This window comes from Electrona antarctica, assembly GCF_951216825.1.
Source record: "Electrona antarctica genome assembly, chromosome: 12".
NCBI lineage: Eukaryota > Metazoa > Chordata > Actinopteri > Myctophiformes > Myctophidae > Electrona > Electrona antarctica.
In genome coordinates, this window is record NC_136793.1 from 15314449 (window position 1) to 15329209 (window position 14761).

The following is a 14761-nucleotide window of genomic DNA, read 5'->3' on the forward strand; positions in this document are numbered from 1 at the left end:
ATAAAGCCAGGCGCGGGAGGGGCCAACAACCATCAACAATAATAGCTTGTTGTGGTGCTGGTCAGTTTTGTCCATTTTAAAGCACTATAGAGAGGTATCCGTGTTGTGATATCAGAACAGGCCAGATCCATATATGGACATATAGGGGTGATCAGATCCAGACCTGGGGCAGAGGCTTTTGTGCTGGTTCTGGACCACCGGGAATGCATGTCCCACCCAGTTATTATGTATGTGTCCCTGTTATGCCTATATACCCCCTCTAAAACGAGATGATACATCTCAAGGGGCTATCCTCTAAAGGAAATACAATTTCAATATATTGTGATGATTCTGAGACAAATTGGACACGGGGCAATGGTCAACCAGGGTCTGGGCCTTTTATGGCCACGGTTTTTATTTCACACAAGTGTTTCTCAGGCAGTCTGAGGGACAGTTCAGTGGACAGTTGGTGGGGCGAGGCCCTTTGTCCTCGGGCTCCAGGTGTCCGTCCAGGCTGCAGGGGTGAGAAGGCACTGTTAGACACTTGTATAAGTCACAAATAATAGTACTGGGGCCTCGGGTCCGCCCGAGGCGGTCTACCAGGTTTTGGAATTAAACTCTCTTCTTGTCCTCTTTCTCTCTCTTTCTCTCCGGGCGGCAATAACGGCAGCGAGCCGCCGGGTGGCGCTCTCTCGCCAACAGACAGTTTAGTAGGTGGCTCTAGGCCCAGCGTTCTCTCCTCTCACTCTTCAGCCAAATCAAACAAGAACAAACGGGCTTCTCTAAAGTCTCTTCAAAAGGTGCGCTCTATTCTTTCAGAGCGCATCAGAACAACAAAGGGGGCGGTGCCGGTTTAGCGATACTCAAACAAAAGCTGGCCAGGCTCGGTTGCTATGGTGATCTTCAACATTCTTCTATATGCCAGAGTAGAGAAAGGTGGGCGTACAACCTGAGTGGCAGGTAGGCGGCCGGGAGGAACGAGGGGTCCTCTAGTCACTCTCCTCCTCCGCCTCGGCCTCCGGCCCGCTGCCCTCGCTGCTTTTGATGAATTGAACATGGTGGACCCTGTTGTAAACAAGTGTAATGCTTAATTGGGTCGTCCACTCACAGTTAACAGCCTTTGTATTGAGTTTGTGCTTGAAATGTACTGTAATTCTGCAAACTGTTAATAAAATTTTCAATCAATCAATCAATCTGTCGCTGCTGCTCGCGTTGCTGCTATTACTGCTGCTGCTCCATAAAGCCTGTGAACGGACAGAGTAGTGAGGATGCGGATAGCCATACAGACATGTGTGGTGGATGGTGGCGGGGAGGAATAGCTCTGTTCACTTACCACCCAAGGCTTTCGCTACGAGCGTGCTGTCTGTCTAGCCGCCCTGCGTGGTGAATCAACCTGCTCTGACTGCATTAGTGTCAACTGGCCGAGTAGGATGTTGGGCAGATAGGCGTGTTCTGCTCATAGACTACGATGCCTAGAGTGTACTCGGCGCGCCGGTCTGAGTGGCGCGCTACTGGTTGCCATGGCAACGTGTGACTGTGTATGCCACGTGTGACTGTGTATGCCGGTGGTTGTCACCGGAGACGCCACAATATATATGGAGTTCACGAACACGTTCCACCCATCTATCTGTGTTCCTTTTATGCCCATATATGGAGATTTCTATATGTGTCCCTCTGTGTCCCTTTATTGAGTTTATTCAGAACAGGTCAGCATATATGGACCATGGGACCATAGATAGATATACTGCACGCACAGACATAAGCCAGTCATTATTCTCATACACCGGTTCAATATAGTGGAACAGATGAAACTGAAGCTTTTCGTTAGTGAGGGCAATCCTCATTGCCTGAAGCCGTTAGCGACGCTCCAACTGACAGGAGTTACATGTGAGGTTCAGCATGTCAACCCTGAAGAGCGAGTGGTGCCATTCCTCAGCCGTCCAGCCCTGCCAGCCATGCTTCTGCCCAGTGGACTGCACCTTTTCAGTGCAAACGCAATCTGCAAGTACATGTTTGAAGTGAGTGGACAGCTATCCAGTGACGAGTGCCTTCAATGGCTTGAATGGGAAGCCACAGAGCTTCAGCTGGCGCTTATGGAGACCCTCCACATGGCTGTGCTGCAGGGGAAACGAGCAGAGGCATCCAGGTGCCTCCAGGGACCCCTCAGCTACCTGGATCAAAGTCTGAGGAAGACCACCACACCATACCTAACTGCTGAAGCTGTTTCGGTGGCCGATATCGTTCTGTGGGCATCACTGCATCCTGTTATGTCTGATTCCACCTTAACAGGCGAACACAAGGCACTGCGGGCATGGTTTGACCGTGTGGCCATTCTGCAGGCCTGTCAGACTGCAGCTCAGAAGGCGCTGCAGGGAAAGGGCCTTGAGGCACTGAAGGGCTTCATGCAGAGGCAGCCTGCCCCACACTGCAGCCAGAGCAGAGACCCCCAGACACACAGCAGCAGCTCCACTGAGGGTGAGGGAGAACGTCAGTTCTCTGAGGAGGAGATGGCATCAGCTGCCGTCACATGGGGTCAAGGACTGGACAGCTGCTCAGTGAGCACAGAGAGACAACACCCCATCCTGCCTCAGGAGGGTAAGCGTAACATCCTGCTGACTAGTGCTTTGCCATATGTCAACAATGTCCCCCATCTGGGTAACATCATTGGCTGTGTCCTGAGTTCTGACGTCTTCGCCAGGTATGGTCGTCTGCGAGGCTGGAATCTGCTGTTCGTGTGCGGTACGGATGAGTATGGCACGGCCACGGAGATCAAGGCCAGAGAAGAGAACCTGACAGAGCAGCAGATCTGTGATAAATACCACGCCGTCCACTCCAGCATTTACAAGTGGTTCCAGATCGACTTTGATTTCTTTGGCAGAACCACCACAGAGCAACAGACAAAAATAGCCCAGGACATTTTCAGGCGGCTACACAACCACAAGTTCCTGGTGGAGGACACGGTGGAGCAGCTATGCTGTGAGAGCTGCCCGCCTCCTGGCTTCCTGGCTGACCGCTTTGTGGAGGGGGTCTGTCCTCACTGTAGCTTCCCAGAGGCCCGTGGGGATCAGTGTGACGATTGTGGTCGACTCATCAACGCCGTAGAGCTTGGGGATCCCCAGTGTAAAGTCTGTCGGCAGACTCCCGTCATCCGCTCATCCAAGCACCTGTTCCTGGACCTGCCCAAGTTGGAGAACCAGTTGAAGGAGTGGCTGGACAAGTCGACCAGTACAGGAGACTGGACATCCAACGCCAAACAAATCACGTACTCCTGGCTGAGGGACGGACTGAAGCCGCGCTGCATCACCAGGGACCTGAAGTGGGGAACACCAGTGCCTGATCACCCTGACTTTGCAGAGAAGGTGTTCTACGTGTGGTTTGATGCCCCTATTGGCTACCTGTCCATCACCGCCAACTACACAGACCAATGGGAGAAGTGGTGGAAGAATCCACAGCAGGTGGAGCTGTACAACTTCATGGCCAAAGACAACGTGCCATTTCACAGTGTGGTGTTCCCATGCTCCCTGCTGGGAGCTCAGGACAACTACACCCTGGTTAACCACCTCATCGCCACTGAGTATCTGAACTATGAGCGTGTCAAGTTCTCAAAGAGCCGTGGCGTGGGCGTGTTCGGAGACATGGCGATGGAAACCGGCATCCCCTCAGACGTGTGGCGGTTCTACCTGCTGTCCGTGCGTCCAGAGAGCAAGGACTCTGACTTCTGCTGGGATGACATGGCTACCAGGAACAACTCTGAGCTGCTTAATAACCTGGGAAACTTCATCAACAGAGCAGGGATGTTTGTCAGTAAGTTCTTCGAGGGCTGTGTGCCTGTAATGGACCTGCAGGACAAGGACAAGATTCTCCTGGCCCAGGTGGGCTGGGAGCTGCGCCAGTACATCCAGCTCATGGACAAAGTCAAAATTTGCAATGCTTTGAAACACATCCTCAACATCTCTCGCCATGGCAACCAGTACATCCAGGACAACGAGCCGTGGAAGAAGATCAAGGGAGGAGACACCGACAGGCAACGTGCAGGTACAGTTACCGGTGTGTCTGTGAATATTGCGTGCTTGCTGTCTGTGATGTTGCTGCCATACATGCCGACGGTCAGCCAAACCATCAGAGATCAGCTCAATGCCCCTCAGGCGTGCATCAACACCATTCTGAAAGGTACTGGCAGCTTCGTCTGTACCCTGGCTGCTGGCCACCGCATTGGCACCGTCAGTCCTTTGTTCCAGAAACTAGAGGCAGACCAGATTGAGGCTTTGAAGGAGAGGTTTGGTGTACAGCAGACAAAGCCACAGAACGCCGCTGAGGCCACGCCAGTGGCTGCGTCAACCCCGGTCACTGTGTGCAGTGGCGACCCAGAGCGAGCCAAGCAGCTCACAGAGGCCATGGCCCAACAGGCGGACACGGTGCGAGTGCTGAAGGCCCAAAAGGCAGAGAAGGCCGTTCTCACAGGGGAGGTCGCCAAACTACTGGACCTAAAAAAACAGCTGGCTTTGGCAGAGGGGAAGAGCCCTGAACTGGCACAGCAGAAGGGCAAGAAGAAGTGAGATGTTAAAGCACATTTAAAATGACCCAAAGAGGTTAGTCAGAGCAAGGAAATCTATTCATGTTACATTGAAGGTTTCAGGTATCATACTGGAGAATGTGAAGATGTACACTAAGAGAGAGATGAGGGTATTTGCTTAAGGCAAAGCCGTGACAGGATCTGAGACAATGTGGTATTGCCGTATTGGCATGAATGAATTGAACTAATGAACTGCTGGCTAGGCCGATAGGGGAATGAAAGCAGACACAGAGTCAAATTAATACATAGAGAATGGGGGATTTTTGCAAATCCATTTACCAAAAGAACCAGATTTTATACTCTAGACCCCATGATAATACTCTAGTCCATGAGCCAGATCTCCAAACTTGGAACGTTAATTATGAATTCAGTGGGCAAAACTATACCTATATTAATTGTTTATAGGATCAATATAAGTACATTTACATATGATAACCCTTTCACAGTAGTAGCTTTTTCATATTTTCTATTTTTTCCATATTTTCCTGTATAATGCCTCATTGGCATATTTAAAAATGTCAAATTTGTAATACAATAAATCATTGTCTTCGTATAAGTAATCAACTGGGGTTGATAACAATGTTATATAGGTATGGTTTTGCCCATTCAATTCACAATTAAAGTTCCAATTTTGAAGCACTGGTTAATGGACAAAGAACCAAAAAGAGCTGAACCGGTTCCCATTGGGAACCAACCGGTGTAAAAGGGGTCTCTGTGACCAAGTCTGTGTACCGATATTAGCGTTGGATGGTGTGTTGTTTTTTTATACCCTTGGACAATTATTCTTATGCCTTTCCTACATAAATCCTGTCAAAAAAACAAAACAATAATGGCTTGTATTTTTGCTGTAATAGGCTACTGTAGTCTTCTTAGTCATAAAGTCAGTAGGCTACTGCTAATACAACTTGTTAACTGAGTTTACCACCTTACATGAACATCCAACGTTTTGGATCTGATCTATAAAAAAACAAAAGACAACCCACATTTAATTCCACTTTACTAAGCAGTTCAATTCAAATACAACTATTCTCTCAAGAACAGATTCTGAAACAAACAGCAGATGGCACTGTTTTTCCTTTCCCAGATTGATTACTTCCCTTTTCTCTCCACTGACTACAATACAGAAACTTGGCAGGATGAATACACAATAAACAGTCAGAGTTTGCGCAAACCTTACGGTGCAGTATCTCTAAGGAATGGGCAATCTTTACAGCATATTGTGTGCTTAACAATTTTTACACGATCAATCAAAACTACTTTTTTTTTAGGTAGCCCCTCATATGCCCAGCTTTCCGAGTTTGTGTAAACACAAACATTGAAGACAAAGATGAAGAGGGAAAAGTAAGGACGCAAATTGTGATTGGCCGGAATGAGATGATGTACGATGATAAGAGCACCCCTCACTTCACACATTTTTTTCCTATAGTGAAGCAATAGAGGAATTTCATGTTTGGATAAAATAAAAAACTACATCCCAAAATGATTTTAATGTGGCACATTTTTTATTAAGGATCCCCCCATTACCGTTATAAGTCCTCAAAGCAGTGAAGGCTAATCTTCCTGGGTCCAAAGAAACATTCCCACTTTGAAATCGGATTAAAACATCACCATTAATTAAAACAAAATGACACCCGTGAGGGGTGCTCTTATCATCATACATCATCTCATTCCGTCCAATCACAATTTGCATCCCCACCTTCGTCTTCAATGTTTGTGTTTACACAAACACTCAAAGCTTGCCATTCATTGTCAATGGTATTCAATGTTTGTGTTAACACGATGTTTGTGTGTGCACAAACCCTCAAAGCTGGACATAGGACGGGCTCAAAACAAAACAACACAAATGATTGAAGATTTTGGTCTTTATTAGCATAATTACTCTGAACAAACCAAGCAGTTATGCATCCATGTACAAACATAAACACAACCAATTACAGTCCAAACATTAAACAAGCAAACGAAATATGATGTCTTCACTAATCACTGCATCCTTTCATTTATTTATTTCCTATCCCACTAGTGGTGGGAGTGTTACTGCTCTATGTATTACATTAAAACACTTTCTACCTACTGTCCCTATTTTTTGTGAAAACTCTTTTCAATGCAAAACACGCGTTAGCTTGTTTATCACCTATTTCCACGATTTGTTGTTAACATGTATATAGTAACATATCGTTTCCCGTAAATGAATGCCCTACTTGATCATGCCAGGATTACATTTTTTTTTTAAATGTAATCCTGAAAAGTAACAAACAGTTCTTGACATGAGGTCTCCACCCAACAGAGACGATATGGTATACGCACATTTTGTGGCTTTTACTGGTCTGCAAATTACTTTACATTCAAACTACTCAGCAAGCCAAGAACTACACATACAAACACTATTAGATGTCAGGGTTATGAAATGAAGGAACATCTGTCAACATCTGTGCTTGCCTTGAATGACTGAGAACATACAGTTTGACTCATCAGAGGTTTGGATTGACGATCTTTCCCATGAACAGGATGTTGTGAGAGGAGTCGGCGATGAGAACCATGAATGGACGATCGAATCTCAGTTGCGGGGGAAAGGATTTCAGCGAGATTCCAACGTGTGTGACCGCAGTCGCAGTGGCTCCAGTCTCGTCTACGTCCAGTTTGGCTTGGTGCACAACCTGCACATAAAACAATCAATGGTTAGATCAGTGATTCTCACAATTTAAAAATGTTATGTTGTACTTTGTCTGACTGTCTGCAGTTGCATAATGCACAATGTATAGCTATCTACGTATTTTCTTTAATAAATCAATGCTATTGGACACCGGTCTGTGTGTGGGTTTCACAAATATTGAGCAAATATTTTGTAATACTTTTTAATATAAAAGTATTACAAAGAGTTTCTGACTAAACCTCCTAACTCCATTGCATCCTCAAACTGTCCGTCAACTCTCCTAACTCCACCCCTCAATGACAGTAACAGGCACCTGTCATTGTTCTGTAGTGCAGTGGTTCTCAGAGTGAGGTCTGGGGACCCCCAGGGGTCCTTGGGGGGTTCCAGGGGGGTCCCCAGCAAAATGAGGAACAGTTTAAACGTGTGTAAGTCCATTGTGACAGCTCTTACCTCTGACACAGACACATCCTCTGCAATGCCACTGAAATTAGCTGCAGCACCAAACATGTCTGTCATTCCCATCTGATGTAGCACACCGTTCAGGTTTACATTAGTCTTGATGGAAAACTTGGGAACATTAATATAGTATTCCTCACTGCAAAGCAAAAAAAACAAAACACTTAAGACTATGGGAAAATAATTGATCCATCTCTGACTTTGAGTGTTTTGTGAATGTAATGCAATTGTCATTACTTGGCACAGAAGGTATTATTGATTGACCCAAAATATCGATTTTGGGTCTCTTGAACAGCGCTATATAAATGGCATGTGTTATTAATATAATTATTATTCGTTTCAATTTAAAGTACTAAGTAACATGTAATATTATGACATTCTGAAAGTAATAATTTTGGGCATGTCAAGTTTTCACAACAGGTCACTCACAACACATGCTTGCAGATTGGCTTTTTTTGAAAAATAAATAAATTGCAACAGGGTATGTATATGCTTTTTCAAATGTAATGTCAAACCTGCTCATCCCATTGAGCCATTTGGCGTAGTGCATGGGGCAGATGTGCTCCTCCAGTTGAGTCAAACCTTTGTAAGGCATCAGCAGCAGCATGAAGTAGGAGTTGGTGAAGGGTAGACGGAGGACATGGGTGGAGATAGTGCGGTCATAATGGATATCAAACCAGGCCTCCCTGTTCATCATCTGGACACGAACCTGCAACATCACCATGTGAATCACTTAGAAGAGCCGTTGTGAGCTTGTAGAACTATTCACTTTTCTTTTTAAATATAAAAAAGGCAAAGAAGTTTAGGGATACGGGGTAAGGCACTGACAAAAATAGGTCCCACGGTGGCCAAAGATTAAGAAACTGCTGGTTCTGGCAACAGATTTTGCCTAAATATGCTTTGAAAGTGCTGGCTAGGTGACTCAAAGCTGTTGCACGTTGTGAGCTTGTTAGATCTATCTCATCTACCGCAGTTTGCCGGCCACTGCTACAGAGCTGACAATGAGGTTATATCTTCCCTTCTGCTCTGGAGTCCTGCCTCAGGGCGGACCAGAGGTAGAAAGCTGTCGTTCCCTGATGTCATCGCTAGGGACAAATGCTTCAGTAGGCAGGAACTGGGGGTGGCAATGAAGGACCGGTGCTTCAGTAGGCAGGAACTGGGGGTGGCAATGAAGGACCGGGAAGTCTGGCGTAGCATTGTGGAATCCATGATCTCGACCGCGGTCGAAGAATGATGATGAGATCTACCTCGCTGTTCCAAACACGAGGATCCGTGGTAAAATGACCTATACAGTAGGCGGACAGTCCAGAGTGGATCCGCAGCACTGCACACCGTATTAAACGGCCCAACAGTTTGTTCATTGAAGCACCGCCATGACGCACTGTCATGATGGTATAGCGTTCTAATCTGCATTCACACTTTGATAACAATGCAGACATTTTTCCTTGGTAGCGTGACATGATATTGCCGACGCCATTTAATGCCGGCATGTGAAATCGCAACACTGTGGCAATTTACGGGGCATTGCCACTCCCGTCCACTGACTATATGTTTTATTCAGTTCCTCTATGATAACGCCCAGTAATAGTATTCTGCCATGCCATTCATTGCCCAGCCGCACTCTCGGGGCAGTACAATTTATTAATGAAATGATGTCACGTCTCACTCTACCCGAGCGAGTCAGCGTCTCGTCGGAACTCTGTGAGGACCGGAAAGTGGCTAACTTTATTTGCTACCATGGTATGCCCGTTTGTTTGTTTGTATTCTCTCAAAGTTTATGTTTTGTTGCGTGGCTCTGTTCATTCAGATCGGAGGCAAACCAATAAAAAGACAGTCGGTAAGATAGTAGTGTTATTGGATGAAGTACCTTGGTTTGCTCATCCACATTAAAATCCTCCTCCGAAGTTTCTTTGGGGTTAAATTGAGACTTCCATTTTCCTGTTTGACAGAAAACAATAGAAACAACGATGACTATATTGAGACGTAACTAAAATAAGGGAAGGTGACAGTAGCAGGGGTCATCAATATGTCTGTACACGGACAAACATGTCTGTGGCGAGACCCAATTACTATTACTATGTTCTATGGCTATTAAGAGTCCACTAGTGGTTGTCATGTTTTACTTTCATTTGCAAGGACCACCATAACTATGAGGTGTGTACATCATGCTGATGGCTTGCCGCTGAATTGTGTAATTTAGTTCAGCATTTAACTTGAATGCTGTACTAAATTACAGAATTCAGCTGTGCGTTATTTTTGAATAATGACCACTGAACTCTATACCAGATCATTGTCTAATCAAAGCACATGCTCACATCAATGAGTGTTTTCTGCCATATCCAACATGGCAGCTATGTAAACAAACGTAATGTAATTTACCGCAAACATTGCTGTCAATAATGTTTTTCAAAACAGATTTGAAGTGAGAAATAGGCAATGCAGTAATCGAAAATTAATGGAATACTTTCATTACTGCAATGAAATCCTTCGTTTTATTATTACTTTTGGGTCAATTGGTTAATTTATTTAAGTAGCCGTCTAAGAAGAGGGATAATCAATGGGGCGTGGGTCATAATTGAGAAATAAACCCCTTCAGGGTGATTAGAGCTCTATGCTGTCGGGTACATTTCTCAATAATGACCCGGCCCCCATTGATTATCCCAGGCATAACACTAATTGAATTTGTTAATTTCTGTCTGGTATATGAAATGATTCTAAAAATGTAAGAATTGAATGACAACTCAGAGACTCACCTTTGTAGTATACGTAACTAATGAGATACATGAGGGTGTCAGGATCCAGGTCTTTCACTAGTTGGTCTATCTTGCCGTGGGTCTTCTCCTCCACATACTTGTTGATGGCAGCAGCACTCTCTGTGGAATTGTTAAAGTCCACATTGAACCCGCCCGCCAGGTAGGACTGCCTGAGAGCATCCAGGAACTCAGGCTGTGGCTTGAACTTATTGTCCACAAACACTGCAGTTCCTGCACTGATGTCTTCTGATGAGGTCTTGGTCAGAAGTCCATGGAAGGCCTGGTTTACGTCAGCCTGGTTCAGCAAGGAGCTGTTGAAGCCCAGACCACTGAAGAGCTGCTGGTGGGTTTGGCCCCGGGCCCCTACAGACAAGGCTGCCAGGGCCAGGCTGACACTGGAGGGCGAGAAGAAGATGTTCTTGCCTTGGTTGTCCGTCTGAGCGGCCAGTTTCCTGTACAGGTCGAAGGCAAAAGCTTTGTTTGCTGATGTCACAGTGGCGAGGCTGTTTGCAGCGTGGTCTGCACTGTTATCTTCATGACCTGAAGGTGCTGGGTTCGATATGTGAAAAAAACAAACAAAAAAAAACAGAGGGGGGTATTTTCTTAAGCACTTAAACCCTACACTTCTTCCAACACTTTAGCTTGTACTCTAGATCTATTTTTGCTAAATTGACCAAAGTAGGTTTAATGTGGCTATCATCGTAACAAGTACATCATATTATCAAATTGTGATATTATCAAACATATCAGAGTCTACATTATATATGATAGATAGATAGATAGATAGATAGATAGATAGATAGATAGATAGATAGATAGATAGATAGATAGACAGTTAGTTAGTTAGTTACCGGTAGTTAGTTAGTATGACCAGAAGCAGGGATAAGACATGTCTCCACCGGCCAAATCCAACCATGGTCAGCTCTGTTACCTTTTTGTCCATAATCTGTCAAAACAGATTTTTGCTTAAGGGTTCCCAGATCCTCGTGTCCTTTATGGTGATGTCCTGTACCCAGACATACCAGCGCGGACAGAATCCACACCACCACGGCTCCTTGCATCATGATGAACTGATCGAGATAAAGGTTCAAAAGGTTCCCATCAGTCAATAGTTCACTCACTGTGTGTTAACTAAACAATCCTATCAATCTAGGCTAGCGCTTCTATGTTTGGAACTACCATGAATGTGTTGTAGTCCGTTCCCAATTCAAATATGAAGTAGAATGACTGCAACTACACCATGTTTCCAATGGTCGATTAGATTTTTCTTTAATGGGACAATTTAAACGGACAGAAGCGGTTTAGCATTCTATCATTCAGAAGTTACATCTTAAATTGAGGTTTCCAGCGTAAGACCTCAATAGCAAAGTATCACAAAACTGAAACAGGTAAAATTATAGTTCATTGTGGCAGGATCTGACCAAATAAGTTATGACTGTGAGTCAATTATTTTCAATTATCTTCAGCGAGCACCACTGTATTGTTTATGACAAATTATAAATTAGTCTAAAGTTTGTTATTTATTCATTTCCATGCACTTATCAGAACACTCATATTTACATTAAATATATTAACTCTGTTAGTGGCCCCAAAAGGTGTAGGCTGAAGCTGAGGCTTATGATGGAAACTTGAATATCTGGGTCCAAATTGTACAAAATGTTCTTATTCTGTAGTGCTTTATGTGCTCTAATGTGTGCCATTGAAATCAACAATTGGGCTATTTTGATATTTTTTATATAAATTATGATTTTACTAGGCAGGCATGTTAAGGACTGTCATTACGGAGTCTGGCCAAGAGGGGGCACAAGTATACCATGCTCATAAACATATTTACTTAAAATATCGCAAAAAAATATACTAGCACAAATGATCTATTTACAGCACAATGTAGCACAAATCCAGCGCCACTAAAGAATGACACCAATGACCAATCGTAGGCTATATGTTTTCATCATATGGGGTGCTTATGTAGGCTCGGGGATCGTTTGGTTTTGCCTGAAGGCTGTCGTGCGATGATGACGCAGTGTTGTGGAGCGTCAGAGTGGTTGTTGTTAACTGTGTGAAGAGAATCATTAATAAACGGAGCGACCGGTGGCGTTCCAGTGATATAACTCCTTGTCATCTGTCCTTATAAAGAGAGTCTAAAGCCTGCATATTCTTCTAGCTGCGGCCGGCGCTACACTATAACTTCACTGTAAAAGTCGCAACGCAACCTGCAACTACGCATATTTACAGTCACACTTCATAAGTGTACACTGTACAGTATTACATTACTATTATTATTACTACTTACTAGTTACTACTCACCTTCCTAACGTGAAGACACCTAGCTCGTCCTCACCGACAGACTGCTGAGAGACAGACAAAGGAAGGAGAGAGATGTCCCCTGCTTTTAGCATACAGATCAATGGCTCTGGCTCCCCCCACTCACTGAGTGGACAGACAGTGGTCAGACAGGGGGGTAGGGCCTATGCCATACTGAGTTGGCCCCCTTCACATTCTGATTTAGTAGATCCTGTGATCTTTTGTGGTAGATTTCCTGGGGTCTAGTAGGACTATAGTCAATAAAATTGTGTACAAAAAAAAGAAAAAGAAAAACATATTTAGCGCCATGTTCGAATGCCCCCGCTAAAACGAAAGAAATCAGCAAATGAAAAAATAACACTCACCTTTTACTTTCTCTAATAACAACCTAAAACATGAACCTTGGTTGAAAATAACTAAAGTTGTCCTTTAAGTATAATTATCAATTACTGCAACGAATCCGGAAATCGAAATGTAGCCTAAAGTATTGGCATTAAACTTAAAGTGTCATAGTAAAAGTATCCTATTGTGCAATCTACAAAGTAGGCTAACTAATTAAAAGAAAAATGGGGTAAACATGCAATTATATGCCTGAGAAGTTAAGTTGGCTAGAAGTAAAAGTATTGGAAATTGGAAACACTAGGCTACTCAAGTAAAGTACAAATAGGCTACCTCAGTACAGTAAAGCAAGACTGTAGTACTTGAGTACATATACTTACTGTAGTTACTTTACACCACTGAGTAGACAGTCCTGCCTCAGCTTCTTCAGGCAGATAAACCTGCATGCTAAAGATGATGAGCCTGGTTATCCCTGCACTTTGACTTGTCAATACTTGCTGCTCTAGCAGCTCTAGCCTCTGTATTTATTCTGTGTACCGGTACGATGACTGTTAAAGGCAATTAAGCTATAAAGCATGGCATCATTCATGGCCGAAAAGGCAACAGTCAGCAATCTGCAAGAGAGTGGTAGTGAGTTGTTATATGTTATGTATAATGTAATGCCCTGTGTCTTCTGTGTGTCATGGCCTCAATGCATTTCCAATGGGAGTCACATTGAAGACACAACCTTGTTGCATGGAAAATTAACTTTTGAGTGGAAAAATAATGTATTTTAACACAATATGCCCCAAAGTTGGCATTTTTTACTTTATAGGCCTATATTATATTACCATCACTTCTTTACCCAAATCCAGCTCAAGTGGAGTAAGGTTACGATGGTTTTTGACCAGTGACGTGCATAGTTATAGGTTGATGGGATCTTCATGAACTGGAAGAGGAAACCTTGTACTTTGCGCAATGTGTGTCAATGTGAATGTGTTGTGCAGATCCATTTCATTTGGGTCACACTTTACTTGTCTTGGGGCTTCGTACACACCTACACAACAAATGTTCGGTCCGTGTGTGATGCCTGATTGCTTTTTGATTGCTGCTCCAATTCATTTTCAATGGGAGTCACATGGTTTGACCAAACAAGTTTGTCTGTTTGGATGTATGGCCTATCAAGGCCAGAAAAGTAGTTTTTTGCCACTCATTTGCCACTGCATATAACTTCCGGGTATGATGATGATGTCACGCGCATACCCTCTATAGCAGCACCCTGATACTGTTTGACCAGAATGGAACAGAGCCTTCGTATCATCGGTAACACCTACTCCTCTCTTCCTTAAACTCCTACCCGCCTATGAGCGCTCATCCTCGGCATAGGAGTGGAACCATGGATGGAATAACATCCTTATTCCTTAACTAATGAATGATATAGTCTCTGTCGGCTGGAAACCACATTATGATGTTTTTCAGGATTCAAATAAAAAAAAATAGCAAAGGTAGCAGATCTACAAGCTCGAAACACTGTCTGCTACTGTTGATGCTTTTGTGTGATGATGCGCGTTTGTAGCCGAGTTTGTAGCTGCGTTTGTAGCTGCGTTTGTAGCTGAGTTTGTAGCTGAGTTTGTAGCCGAGTTTGTAGCTGCGTTTGTAGCTGCGTTTGTAGCTGTCATCAGAATTAAAAGCTGCCATCGGAATTAAAAGTTATTCCTTTATTTAACA

General features: G+C 44.1%; 3 protein-coding genes across 4 annotated transcripts in view; 1 reads left to right on the plus strand and 2 right to left on the minus strand.

Annotated features, from left to right (window-relative positions):
- Window positions 1–14761, minus strand: part of LOC306934279 (heterogeneous nuclear ribonucleoprotein A0-like) — a gene marked incomplete at both ends in the record, with an annotated part of 306611 nt that overhangs the window by 163957 nt on the left and 127893 nt on the right. The gene's annotated exons all lie outside the window — the stretch shown is intronic.
- On the plus strand, window positions 1830–4535 carry LOC306934629 (methionine--tRNA ligase, cytoplasmic-like; the record flags this gene model as incomplete). Its single annotated transcript, XM_079517279.1, has 1 exon — window positions 1830–4535. The coding sequence occupies exon 1, from the start codon at window positions 1935–1937 to the stop codon at window positions 4533–4535; it is 2601 nt and encodes an 866-aa protein (XP_079373405.1). The 5' UTR covers window positions 1830–1934.
- Window positions 6786–12848, minus strand: LOC306934631 (hibernation-specific plasma protein HP-55-like). Of its 2 annotated transcripts, none has more exons than XM_079517281.1 (7): window positions 12719–12848; window positions 11343–11481; window positions 10412–10960; window positions 9526–9596; window positions 8174–8367; window positions 7653–7797; window positions 6786–7206 (listed from the first exon to the last, which is right to left on the minus strand). In XM_079517281.1, exons 2-7 carry the CDS (start codon window positions 11473–11475, stop codon window positions 7021–7023), a joined length of 1278 nt encoding a protein of 425 aa, XP_079373407.1. In that variant the 5' UTR covers window positions 11476–11481; window positions 12719–12848; the 3' UTR covers window positions 6786–7020. The 2 variants fall into 2 exon arrangements, with proteins under 2 accessions (XP_079373407.1, XP_079373408.1); XM_079517282.1 differs by having other exon boundaries at window positions 12705–12778.